We start from the raw sequence: 14,740 nt of genomic DNA, 5'->3' as shown, positions 1-14,740 counted from the left end.
AAGGGAAATAGAGAGAGAGAGAGAGAGAGAGAGAGAGAGAGAGAGAGAGAGAGAGAGATCAGTTATAGGAAAAACAGGTAAATCAACAAATTAATAAATAATTAAAAATTCAAGTAAATTCATGACTAATTTATAGATATAAAAACACTGCATTTTGTTGTACAGTGCTGATGTACGAGTACTCTCTGCCTTGACTGATATCAGAGATATTGCAATGCAATATTGTCCATTGTGCGCTATGATACAACTACTTTCAAAATATATATCGAGACGACCATTCCGAATGGAATAAAGCATTTGCCTTAGATTTTCTAGAACAGATAATTGAGGCAAAACGCGCTAACGGCTAAAAATAGAAACCGTGGGAAAGTATAATTGCCGATCAATAATGAAAAGGACCAATAGCAAGTTATACGATCCAATTAATCCCTGGCTTGATACCACAAGAGATTGATAGTGATTACTTCTGCTGATAGATCCCAAAGTTTATTACTTGTGCTACGTAGTTAGACGTCTGTATACCATTTCCCCCATCAGGCATGAAATATGTAGCAGAGGTTACAGAAGTTTTCTGACGCAAGTAGGTTATCGAAGTAATCTGATAGAGGTGTTACATCAAAACCTAGGGTGTCATTTCAACACATACGAAAGAGAACGTGTCAGGTGAGTCCAATTAGGCGAGAGAGAGAGAGAGAGAGAGAGAGAGAGAGAGAGAGAGAGAGGCAGGCTTACTCCCCGAATAAACTAAATCAGTCAAGGGAATGAAAGGAAAGAAAATCGAAAATAAAATGAAAAATTCTTCAGTTAATGCGACATCTTAATATCTTATTTTACTGAGCCAATTCTCGCGTTTCGTTGAACAGATGTGCCAGAAGATGACAAAATTAAGCAGTGATAAGGGGTAGCGTTTCATTTTCGGATATCTTTTAATGAAGAGATTTATCAAAGTGATTACGTACATACACATAACTCATAACATATCGAATACCCCGGGACAAAACGAAACAAAACAAATCGGAACATGGATGGTTAATCGCCTACAGGTGACAGGAACAATAATTAAAATAATTGTGCGCGAAAGACTTATAATTGTTATCCTGGCCACGAACACTTTTCTGCTGATCCTGGGAACAGGGAAAGGTCGAAGTATAAATGTTGTGATTCCATTATCTGACCGAATCTACGTACATAGGAGAATTGCTTCGCTCGTAGCTTTGATTATTAGGTGGGTATTTGTTTACGAGTGTCGGGTGTAATTGTTTGTATGTGTGTAGGCTATGTGTATACTATATATATATATATATATATATATATATATATATATATATATATATATATATATATATGTATGGAATTAACTTTTCATCTTAGTTGAACCTCCATATACATATAGTATACATATACATATATATATATATACTAGTATATATATATCGTATATATATATTATATATATATAGTATATATATATATATATATATATTGTTTAAGTTCATGTGGATCTAAAAATGCCTGCGAAAAATACTCAATCCACAGTCAATTTAATTTTTTTTTATTATAATCAAAGTTTTATAACTTAGTCTCTGAGCTGATAATGAAATGGAATACCGGGTGGAGGCCATAGGCCAAGCGCTGGGACCAGAAAGGTCATTATTCGGTGTGGTGATGAAAGAAAATGAAATAATAATGATAATTTTTAAAATCAATACAAGTACGCTCTTAAAAATTCGTATTTCTTTTCAGTAAAGCCCTAAAGGATTTTTGAACCTTCATTATTTATTTATATTCTTTTATATTTTATCGATTCGATAAAAATTTAAACGAGATAATCTTAAAGATTTTAGAAATTCGTACTTAATTTTTCATCAAAGGCCCAGAGCGTTTTTGTATTTTCATTAATAATTGATTTCTTTGTATATTTTACCAATTAACTAACATTTCTCCACAAATATCAAAACTGGAATAGTTGAAAATGTTGATGATTCTGATCAAAATTCTTATGCTAGAATTGTCTTCGAAACTATATATATACACCGCTATTGATTATATTTAGAACATTTATGTTTAATTGTCAGTATCACTTTGCATTCTGGGCTTTCGGGAGCAGGGTTATGTGTGGGCTGTTCATTAAATGCGTCCACGTATCAAACGGAGACGTCTTTTCGAATACGCGTCTGAAGTGATTCCTTGTTCGTCCCGAAAAGGATATGACTACGATATCTCAAAGACAATGCACGACAAAATGTTTCCTGACCAGCAATAAATGTTATTATTATCATTTGGGGGGAGAGTGTCTATCACAGTCCTCCAATTCGACTGGGTGGCATTTATAGTGTTGGGTTCCGGGTTGCACCCTGCCTCCTTAGGAGTCCATCACTTTTCTTACTAAGTGCGCCGTTTCTAGGATCCCACTCTTCTGCTTGAGTCCTGGAGTTACTTCAGCCTCTAGTTTTTCCAGACTCCTTATCAGGGATCTTGGGATCGCGCTTAATGTCCCTATGATCATGGGTACAATTTCCACTGGCATATCCCATTTTTTCCCTTTCTTTCTCTTCAACTCTGGTGTCCCATGGTATTGCGACATCATCATCATCATCATCATCATCATATTATTATTATTATTATTATTATTATTATTATTATTATTATTATTATTATTCAGAAGATGAGGAACCCTATTCATATGCAACAAGCCCAAAAAGGGGGCCACTGACTTCAAATTCTCCAAGCCTCCAAAGATCGTGTTCATTCGACAAAAGTCACAGGGGGTTAATGGGCAATACAGAAAGAGGAGATCAGTTATTCGAAGAAATGGATAAATCAACAAATGAATAAGTAAACGGATTAATAAAAATGCCATTCAAACATTGAGATACAAGTTGAATTGCATTAGGGCATTAATGGATTGCATCTTCGCTTCAGCTTCTGAAGAAGCTCCAAATTCCACGACATTCCTCAGTATATGGAGGCTGTTCCACAGTCCAGCGTTGCGAGGCATAAAGGACAATATAATTCCACTGTGAAACTAGAGTAGCCCTGAAGAAGAATGCCACAGTTGGTTGAAAAAGCTGTTGGCATTGGAAGGTAGAAACAAAGCAGTGCGAAGAAATTCATGATAGAGTGAAAAAAAAAGTTGTGCGATAAAAATCGACAATTATACTGTAAATTGTATTCCCGTGTAAAAGATAAAAACAAGTGTTTTCGAACACCTGTTTACATTAGAATACAAAGCGAGAGAGAGGGAGAGAGAGAGAGAGAGAGAGATAGCAATTTTATTGTGAAGAGTTTCAGCTCTTCTTCTTGCATTTTAATGCACTTTTATCTATTTATTGATTCATTTTTTCTTTCAGTACATGAGGGAGAGAGAGAGAGAGAGAGAGAGAGAGAGAGAGAGAGAAGTGGGGTTGGGGTTTCAGCTATTCTCCCTGCATTTTAATGCATTTTTATCTATTTAGTAATTCCTCTTTTATCGTTTTAATAAGTGATATTTCTTCCTTCTGTATTTTCCTTTACCTCCTCTTACTTCCTGCTGAGCAACTTTATATTCTTTTCATCTCCTGAATAATAATAATAATAATAATAATAATAATAATAATAATAATAATAATAATAATAATAATAATAATAATAATAATAAAGACATTCGAAGTCTTCCCGGTGGACAGTGGGAGCCACAAGGGCATTTATACCACTCGTGGAAGACCGGAACAAAATTGTGCCAGAAATAATGATAATAATGAAAATAATAATAATAATAATAATAATAATAATAATAATAATAATAATAATTGCTTATGTACGAAAAGGCGAATCGAATGCCCAATAACCTACAATATTGCCGGGCTGGTGTGCAAATTTGTAATTTCATACCTAAGTAAGAATAGCTTTTTTTTAGAAATTGCGAGGCAGGAAAAATAAGCCAGAAAAGATTTAGGAACACGATGATGGCCAGGCTGGATTGTGTCTATGAAAACGGGGAAAAAAACACGCGTACACACACATGCATACATACGCACGCAAACTGCGTTAGTTTAAGAAATTTATTATCGTAACCCTTTCGTGTTGTGGTGTGATAACACAGAACGGACAGGTGTACGTTCAAACAGACGCATTCGCTGAACGGAGAGGGAAAATAAATGTCATTCCACAAATCGCTATCATTCGCTAACTAACAAACACACACACACACATGCACACACTCATTCGCCTCCTGGAGGTGGCTCGTTGCTTACATCCGATATTATTTGCTCCAAAAAGCGTCTCATTTAATGGGATCACGCAACGTGGGGTTAAGTATATCTCCCCTTTTATCAATTTTCGATTTAATCTCGACTGACGGGAATCACGCTTCTAGTCCCGGTCTAAATCAAGTGATGATCGTAGTACTCCAAATAACGCTGTTAATCAGAACAGTTTTCTGCTGCTCGGTTGGGACAGATGAACGAACCCGTCTCACAATCGTCCGAAAAAGTATTTTGTTATTCACAAATGTACAGGAAGGGGAATACAAAAAAAAATCGTCCTTAAAATTAATACTTTGACATTGAAAAATGTACAGAAAGTAGAATAGATAAGAAATCGTCCGAAAAATTAACGTTTTCACATTCACAAACGTACAGGAAGATTAAAAAGATTATAAAATTCAATTAATTAGATCGTCCGTTTGGGACTGTTGTAAATTTATAAATGCATTAAAATTTTTTTTTGCAACATTCGATAGTGCTAAAAGCATTATGTTAGAACGGAGAAAACGCGTTCGCATTATTCAACATTCTGGCAAAGATAAATGTGGGGGTGAGGAATTACAAAAAAAAAAGAAAAAAAAAACTTATATGGCGAAATCTGACGACGGGTTTGTATCACAACAATAAACAGTGTTAGGCCGTAGGGAGGTAGTGCCGTCAGTGCTCCTCATGCAGCGGACTGTGGCCATTTGCTTAATAAATTTCTTCGCAGCGTCCCTTCCTTAGGTCCCTATAGCTGCTACAACCCCTTTCATTCTTTTTACTATACGTTCGATTATATTCTCTGTCTTCCATTTTATTTTCATCAACGCTTTTGAAGCGCTGAATGACCTCATCGTAGGTCCCAAATTCTATATTCTTTTCTATAATAATAATAATAATTATAATAATAATAATAATGATAATAACCTTTTATCAACTGATGGACTCCTAAGGTGGTAGGAGGCAACCCAGAACCCCACACTATAAAAACCATCCAGTCGAATAGGATGACTGTGATAGACGGAAAAATAATAATAATAATAATTTTTATTTCATTTCAAGGTCAGATAAGGAGCTGGACAAGATGCGTACATCATAGTACAATGGGTACATGGGTCCCGAACCTGCTGATTTTTCTCTAATGTTTATTCTTTAATTAGGGATTACTCTGTAATGTTTATGGATTATTCTATAATGTTTATTCTTTAATTATGGATTGTTCTGTAATTTTTATGGATTATTCTATAATGCTTATCCTTTAATTATGGATTATTTCGTAATGTTTGTAGTTTATGGATTATTCTGTAACGTTTATAGCTTATTCTTTAACATTAATTTTTTATGGTTTAAGGATTATTTTTTAACCTTCTTGGGTTATTCTTTAACGTTTGAGGATTATTCTTTCGTTTTTATGGAGTACTCTGTAAGTTATTCTTTAATGTTTCTGGATTAGTATGTAATTTTAATGTTTATGGATTATTCTTTCATGTTTATGGGTTAACACAATATTTTTCTTTAAATATGGGTTTTAATGTTTATGGATTATTGTCTAATGTTTAAAGATTATTTTTAATGTTTATGGAATATTCTTTACTGTTTATGGATTATTCTGCAACTTTTATGGATTATTCTTTAACGTTTATGGATTTTTTAACGTTTATGGACTATTCTTTAAATCTTATGGATTATTCTTTAACTTTGAATGATTATTCTTTAATGTTTATGGATTATTCTTTAATGTTTATGGATTATTCTTTAAATCTTATGGATTCTTTAACGTTTATGAATTATTACTTAATGTTTATGAATTATTCTTTAACGTTTAAGGATTATTCTGAATTATTATTTAAAGTTTATGAATTATTATTTAACGTTTAAGGATTATTCTGAATTATTATTTAAAGTTTATGAATTATGATCTAACGTTTAAGGATTATTTTTTAACGTTAATGGACTATTCTATGAATCTTATGGATTATTCTTTGGCGTTTATGGATTATTCTGTGACTTTTATGGATTATTCTTTAATGTTGATGGATTATCCTGTAACGCTTTGTATTATTATCGTAATACATGAATTTATTTTATTTTTTTTTTCTCATTCATTTTTTTATAAGAGAGAACTCTTCTTTCTGTATCTCACTTTACCTTCCTCTTACTTCCAGATAGTCAGTTCGCCATCTTCTGAATAATCGTGATAATCCGCCAAGTGAATAATCAACAATTATCCCAAATAACCCTTCTTTTACTCCCATTTCGAAATCCGGGAGAATTCTGTGATCTTTAATCTGACTTCGTGGTTGACGACAATATGCGCAACTCTGGCAGACGGATTACCTGGGGAAAAAAATTATGTATAGTTTACCTTCTTATCTAGAGTCCTGCTCGGTCTCGGGTTCCTGATGATTGCCAGTGAGTGGTTCGTGTGTGCTTAGATAAAGGAAAATTGTTTCGTTCTACATCTTTTCGATTTAGTTTTACACCTGTTCAGTCCCAAGGGTTGATTTTGTATATCTTTACAATACGGGATGATTTCTTGTCTTCCACAGAAAGATCAGAAGGAAATCCGATATTATTATTATTATTATTATTATTATTATTATCATTATTATTATTATTATTATTATTATTATTATTATTATTACTTACTCACTTAATTAATTGCTTTCCAATTCTGTGTGTGTGAAATTTGAGTGAAATACTTTACAAGATGGCAAGAATGACTTTTAACCAAACCACACAAACACACACGTGCACACACACATATATGTATATATGTGTGTGTGTGTTTTAGTTAAAAGTCCTTCTTGCTATTTTGTAAAGTATTTCACTCAAACTTCACACACATGGAATTGGAAAGCAATTAAATAAGTACGCAAGCAAGTAAACAAGTGAGTAGGTAATAGTATAGCGGCAGTCTGATCTTTCTGCGATAAGAAATACAATAATCACCTTTGGGACTGAACAGGTGTCAATCCGAATAGAAAACGTGGAACGAAGCATTCTGCCTTTTTATCTAAGCCCACACGAACCACTCATTTGCAATCACCCGGCATCTGCGACCCAGCAATGCTAGATAAAAGGAAAAATATATATTCTTATTCTCTCTGTGTATATATATAAGAATTACTGCTAGCATGATTAAGCATATAACCCATCTCCCGTTCGTCAGCCTGTCGCCAGTAATGAGGAAATGACTGAGGAAATGATTCCTGCTCTCGCGATGAACACAACTTCTATAGTGGACATGTGTGCCTACCCGTTGATCATCGTCATCCGATATCCGCGTCAGATGGACGTATCAATAATACGTCAAAAAAAAAAAAAAAAAAAAAAAACGATAATTGTCGTTCGAGGCCAATGGGAAATACAAATTAAAGTTGGTTATTTTATACAAGATTTTTTCTTTTTTTTATTTTTCTTTTCATTTTTCCAACAATTATTTCATCGACTGACGATCTCATTATACGGACGCGAACAGTACTACTACACGAATGGTTTGCCCAAACACGAACGCGAGAGGAACTTTCGTAATTTGGGCAATATTATTCGCAGAACACAACCGAAACTTAAATTACTGTCAACTGCAAGATAGAAGACATCTGAAACTTATTTTAATGTCAACTGCAAAATAGAAGACAACCAAAATTTAATTTACTGTCAAACGCAAAATGGAAGACAACCAAAACTTAAAGAAGACAATCATAACTTTATTTACTGTCAACTACAAAATAGAAGACATCTAAAACTTTATTTACTGTCAACAGCAAAACAGAAGACATCTAAAACTTAATTTACTGCAAATTAGAGGACCTCCAATACTTAATGTACTACATAATAGAAGACATCCGAAACTTTATCTTATTCTTATTTAAAACATAACGCCAATCTTCAATTTTTAATTCTTGGGAAAGAAATATATACATCTCAATCCAAAATGTATATATTGTCTTAGTTTTATTTGCCGTTATTCATAGAGGGTATGGTCCACGATACTCTCTTTTTTTTTGGGGGGTGGGGCAGTGGCCCCTAATCTGTAACGAGCTGTGAACCAATGTTCTATACAAAGTCCAACTGGTTCGGTTCTTTGAAAAAATCAAGGAGAGATTTCCTTCCTTCTATACAAAGTCATAATAAAGTCAAGGAGGGGGGGGGGGGCGGGATTTCTCTCTATGAAAAGTAAAACTGGTTCATTCTTTGAAAAAACAAAGAGGGATGATTTCCTTCTACACTGAGTCAAAAAATGGGATTTCTCTTTAAAAAGTCAGACTGGTTCAATTGTTTGACAAAACCAGTGAAGAATTTCTGTCACTGCAAAGTCAAGCTGGTTCAATTCAATTTATCTTTTTCCATACGAAGTCAAACTGGTTCAATTCTTTGACAAAATCAAGGAGGAATTTCTCTCTATATTAAGCCAAAGTTGTTCAGTTCTGTAACAAAATCAAGGAGACTTTCTTTCCATACTAAGCCAAAGTTCTTCAATTCTTTGACAAAATCAAGTAGGAATGTCCCTCCATGCAAAACCAAATTGGTTCAACTCCTCAACAAAATAATGACGCTATCTCAATTCCTGACAAAATCCCAAGCACTAAAGGACCTTGATTGTGCAGCAATCCCACGAGACCTCCCAAGATGGAAAAAGAGGTCCCAGGCATTCATTCCACCAGCCGGGATCCACAGGAACCCCAATTGATGATGATAGCCTTCACCAGCACGAGACCAATGAATGTGAATCCTTCACGCAATGCGAGTTCTGGCAGCGGAGACGTCGAAACCGGAGATTATACCACACCGTCCTTCACAGGCAGAGAGAGCTATGAGAGGGGTGGAAGGAGGTGTAGGAAGGTGTTTTGGGTTGTACGTGAGGTTTGGGGGTTGGGTGGGGGAGGGCGGGAGGTGACAATCAAGAAATCTTTGAAAGATCGGAAATGTCTCTACAGCCACGTATACATGCGACGGGATGGTCGTATCCTGCAATCCTCCGAATTCCTTAGAAGGACTTCTCAAGGATATCCCAAGGATGGAGTATGCCTATAGACAATGTAGGAATAAAATCTAGAGGGTTTCCTAAGGATGGAGGATGCCTATAGACACAGTAGTAATTCTAGAGGATATCCCAAGGATGGAGGTGCCTATAGACACTGTAAGAATAAATTCTAGAGGATTTCTCATGGATGGAGGATGCCAATAGACACAAAAGGAATAAATTCTATTGAATTTCTCAAGGATTGAGGATGCCTATAGACACAGTAGGAACAAATTCTAGAGTGTTTCTCAAGGATGGAAGATGCCTAAAGACAGAGTAGGAATAAATTCTAGGAAATTTCTCAAGGATGGAGGATGACTATAGACATAGTAGCAATTCTAGAGGATTTCTCAAGGATGGAGGATGCATGGATATATATATATATATATATATATATATATATATATATATATATATATATATATAAGTCATATCACATTTCCGTGATTCATATACATATATCGAGCTACAATGTCCTTTAATATCTAATTCGCTCTATCTCGGAATTAATATATTTTCATATATGCTTAACCGAAGGGGAATTTTTTCTCGATAATAGATTTGCCTGGACCAGGGCGCGAACCTATGGATCCTTTCAAACCCAGGAACGTCAGTGAAGCTTTACCTACTACACCGTGTAGTAGGTAAAGCTTCACTGACGTTCCTGGGTTTGAAAGGATCCATAGGTTCGCGCCCTGGTCCAGGCAAATCTATTATCGAGAAAAAATTCCCCTTCGGTTAAGCATATATGAAAATATATTAATTCCGAGGTAGAGCGAATTAGATATTAAAGGACATTGTAGCTCGATATACTCATAATATACATATATATAATAAATATATATATATCTATATATAATATAGATATAATATATATATATATATATTTATATATATATATATATATATATATATATATATATAGACACAGTAGGAATAACTGTAGAGAATTTCTCAAGGATAAAGGAGTCCTCTAGACAGTAAGAACAATTTCTAGAGGATTTCTCAAGGATGGAAGATGCCTATAAACACAGTAGCAATTCTAGAGGATTTCTCAAGGATGGAGGATGTCTATATACACAGTAAGAATGAATCCTAGGGGATTTCTCAAGCAGCAATCAATTTTCGGCTTGAAAATGGTCCAACTTCGAGTTCCTAAATTCAGGATCATAGTCAGACTGCAATCCCGAGCTTTAACTGAGATTTACTTTTAAGTATATATGCCCATACCTAACTGTGGATTTGTTTCTCCATTATTATTATCATTATTATTATTTTTTGTTTTTGGCCTATCATACTCCTCCAATTCGACTAGGTGGTACTTATAGTGTGGGGTTGCATCCTGCCTCCTTAGAGGAGTCCATCACTTTCCTCACTATGTGCTCTGATTCTAGGAGCACACTCTTCTGCATGAGTCCTGGAGCTACTTCAGCTTCTATATTTTTCCAGATTCATTTTCAGTGATCTTGGGATCGTGCCTAGTGTCCCTATGAATTATGGGTACAATTTCTGATAGCAGATTATTATCATTATTATTATTACTGCTTATACTATCATCATCATTATTATCATCATTACTGCTATTATTATTATTATTATTATTATTATTATTATTATTATTATTATATATATATGAGAAAAAACCGCAGACTGAAACAACGAATTGAACAGACTCACGAAAGGTCTCCGTAGAGATTAATTTTTAGAATATATTTGTATCCATAATTAACCGAGAATTTCTTTCCGTATTTTAGGACTCGTGCTTCCATGAGTATTTCTGAAGAATGATTATAATAATATAAATTACTGTAGTCTATTTATTTTTTTTTTTTACCGACCAAAGCGTTGTTAATGGTGAACTGACTGACTACATCTTAATTCGCCACTCAATTTGCAGTCGAATGCTTCATTCGAAGAATGAAGCTGAACTTTGTGATTCTGAGGCTTCATTTTTACGCTTCAGTCATTTTATTTTCGCCTTCGAACAATTACCGTAAAAATATGACTCTTCTCTCTCTCTCTCTCTCTCTCTCTCTCTGATCTCGCACACACACACACACACATATAGTTATATATATGTATATATGCATACATATATATATATATATATATATATATATATATTATATATATATATATATATATATATAATAATATATATTACCACTTACAACATAATATACAACTATTTCTGTTTTGTTTCTTATTTTTTTTGCGAAATATTCATCTATCGATTTAATGTAGGAAAACCTATATATGTAAATGAGATTAGAATATGTATGTATATATATATATATATATATATATATATATATAATATATATATATATTAAACGATAACGACAGTTAGCGACACCTTGCAAAATGTTATTGTATCTCTTATGAATATTATCATCAAAATATTTATCATAATTATTACATTGATAACAGCGGATTTATGCAGAATAGAAAGACGATGACATTCAATATTTGGAGGGTCCATGGGGGAGCGGAGTCCCCCAGCCCCTCACACGAGCAGCCGGCGGCACGGCGCCTAAGGTAGGTTAGGAAAGGTTATTATTTCTCTCGCTAGCCCCTAAAAATATCGTTCAAAATATTTACAATTTCCTCTTTTCAAATATTATTCTAAAAGAAATGTTAAAATACTTTTTCTCTTAATGAGTCTTCAATAGCGATTAATTCACGACCGGTCAACAGTGGAAAACATTCTTTATCCAATAATTCGCAGCGAGTGATATGATATCCGTAATGTTTTCATGATGATTCTATTAAGCGATTCCAGAGATAGAATCGCTATAATGAAAGGGTGTGAGTTGACGCATTACAATGCACATTCGCTCTGACCGACCGAAAGAAATATAATGGAATCTACTGGTCTCACTTATGGCAATACAAAGATGATGAGTGTCAGCCTTGAATTCTCGATTTTATTATATATATTATATGATATATTATATATATATTTTTTTTTTTTTTTTTTTTTTTTTTGTGCAAGGAATGAATCTGCGCAAAAATACTATTGAAAATCCTGCAAAGGAAATGTTGGGTAGATAACGTATCCGCTGTATAGGCGCCTACAGCTACTAAAACAATGTTTAAAATTGGCCATGGCGTTACACGGGAATGAATAGGACTCTGGAATTCTCATCTGCTTTCAATTTGAATCTATTGATTAATTGTAGCGCAAAAAAATGATAAAAAAATCTTCTAAGCATTACTAGATATTAATGCTTAGAAGATTATAGCATCATTCTCTGGGAAGCAGATTAGGCTATTTTTTTTTTCTTTTTTTTACCCCTCCCTAAAAGATAGGCGTAGACTACTTTATAAGAAATATTTGTACGCTACAGGCCTAATGGGTAATTCTCTTTCTGTGACTGCAGTTACAATATACTGCCATTGACAAACACTAGAATGATATGTGACTAAAGTTACATATTATTTATTGCCACTGACAAATGCTAGAATAATATTTAGCAAAATACTACAATATATATATATATATATATCTATATATATATATATATATATATATACATATATATATATATATATATATATATATATATATATATATATATATATATTACTGTGGACTTTTATGTTTCCAAACAAGATTATAATAACACTAATCCCCAGAAAATATATTTAGCCATGCAAAGCATGTGACGCATTGGAGACCATCCTGAAGGTGAATAAAGATTTGCAAAATACCATATAAATACTGGTGTGAACTTTGATTTTTCCAAACAAGATAATAATAACATTAATCCCCAGAAAATATATTTAGCTATGCAAAGCACATGGCTCATTGGAGACCTTCCTGAAGGTGAATAGGGAGAGATGACTCACTCACAGTACTACACCCGAAGGCGGACGAACCACGAAGGACGTAGCGATGCCACCCTCACTTACCTGGCGCATAATAGGGGAGAGCGGGTGGAAGGGCGGTCATCGTAGGCGGCGTGGGCCAAGCCCCTGAGATGGAGGAGGTAGAGGGCACGGAGAAGGCGGTGGGTTGGCTGCCGACGACTTCAGGGCTGAGCATCTGTGGGCGCGGCCGCAGCGGGCAGTGGGCCCCTCCTGCCGGCGGGGAGTCGTGGGGCCTAGCCAACGTGAAGATGGAGAGAGGAATCCTCGGACGGGTATGATAATAATAATTATTATAATAATAATAATATCCTTCGGGAACTGTCTCCGGTAGGGACCGAACTACTACCGATAGACTCCTAAGTAGACCGATAGGACTAGGGCTAGGACAAAGAGCCTCTTCCTCCGAAAGTCACTGCGCACGACTCCTTTTCAGTTCCCCTTCGGGAACCTTCACTAGTAGTAGTACTACTGAAACAACTACTATAACTACTACAACTACTACTGTCCTCTTCTTCTTCTTCCTCCCGCCTGAGGAGAACCACCATCGGCCTAAAGTCCTAACGGCGCGACGAGACGACGAGGAGGGAGCTGCTTGTGTCTGTAGTCATCACTCGAAAACATGGTTTCATTTTATCCTTTTCTAGCGCTGGGCGGCCCGTAACAACAGGTCACAGAAAGAGGTAGAGAGAGAAAGAGAGGGAGAGAGAGTGTGAGAGGTCGCGGCGCTACACACACCCACACACACACACCTATACACCTTTTCACGGGGCAACTCCTGACGCACCTGCGACTAACTAGTGACTACACCTGCGTTCATTCGCAAAATATACACTGACTACCTAAACCTGACTGCCTCCGCAGCCACCTGCTGTCCCGACGGGCCACATGCCACGCTCAGGCGAAGGGAAACTCGATCTTATTGGTCTCCGCCGACAGCGAAGACCTCCATATCGCCGCCCCCATTGGACGCGAGGCGGAGCTCCCTCCGCGGGAGGCGGCGAAGGCGATTGGTCGAAGGGACGGGGTGGGCGGGGTCGCCTTCCGCGGGACGGAAGTGGCTTATCGGCGACAGGCGGGGCTTCTCGGAGGAGCCGCCGCTGCTGCTGCTGGCGGGAAATGAACAAAGTTGAACCCGAGGCGCCTTTGAAATTTCGTAATGGAATGTAGTAGGATCCAACTGGTAAGTCACACAAGCCCATTGTTCACCTCCCGTGCTGCACGCAACCCGTCGGTCGCGCCCTTCCGCGCCACCAACCCACAAATTATGTTCCCCCGCCGCCCACAACGGCGCGATATGGATGGAGGAGGAGGAAGGAGGGCTGCCTGGCTGGCTGGCTGCCTTTTGGGCGTCAGGCTCCGTGGTCTCAGGAGCGCCTTAACCATCCTCAAAGGACTTGTGCCTTTTCAAAGCAGCTTCAGACAAGACAGTGAATCATCCACTAGGCCTATTCTGACAGTTCGTCCTCGTCAGTGTCATCTCATTATTTCTGTAATTCAATTAGGCCTAGTAACGAAACTACTTTAGCTTCGTCAGTGTCATCGTCATTTCTGTAATTAAATAGCCTAGGTAACGAAATTACTTTAGCCTCGTCAGTGTCATCGTCATTATTTCTGT

The 14,740-nt window shown here is 36.1% G+C and overlaps 1 protein-coding gene across 1 annotated transcript in view; it reads right to left on the bottom strand.

The window, feature by feature from the left end:
* LOC135225871 (mucin-2-like) overlaps window positions 1–14,474 on the bottom strand; it is a 25,983-nt gene extending 11,509 nt beyond the window's left edge. The window contains exon 1 of the mRNA XM_064265427.1: window positions 13,168–14,474. Coding sequence (XP_064121497.1) covers window positions 13,168–13,300 — 133 coding nt within the window. The 5' untranslated portion in view covers window positions 13,301–14,474. The remainder of the gene's footprint in view (window positions 1–13,167) is intronic.
* Window positions 14,475–14,740: the final 266 nt, after the last annotated feature.

Source organism: Macrobrachium nipponense, chromosome 13, assembly GCF_015104395.2.
Source record: "Macrobrachium nipponense isolate FS-2020 chromosome 13, ASM1510439v2, whole genome shotgun sequence".
Classification (NCBI taxonomy): Eukaryota; Metazoa; Arthropoda; class Malacostraca; order Decapoda; family Palaemonidae; genus Macrobrachium; species Macrobrachium nipponense.
Note: the sequence above shows the minus strand (reverse complement) of the source record. Positions and strands in the feature narration are given on the sequence as shown.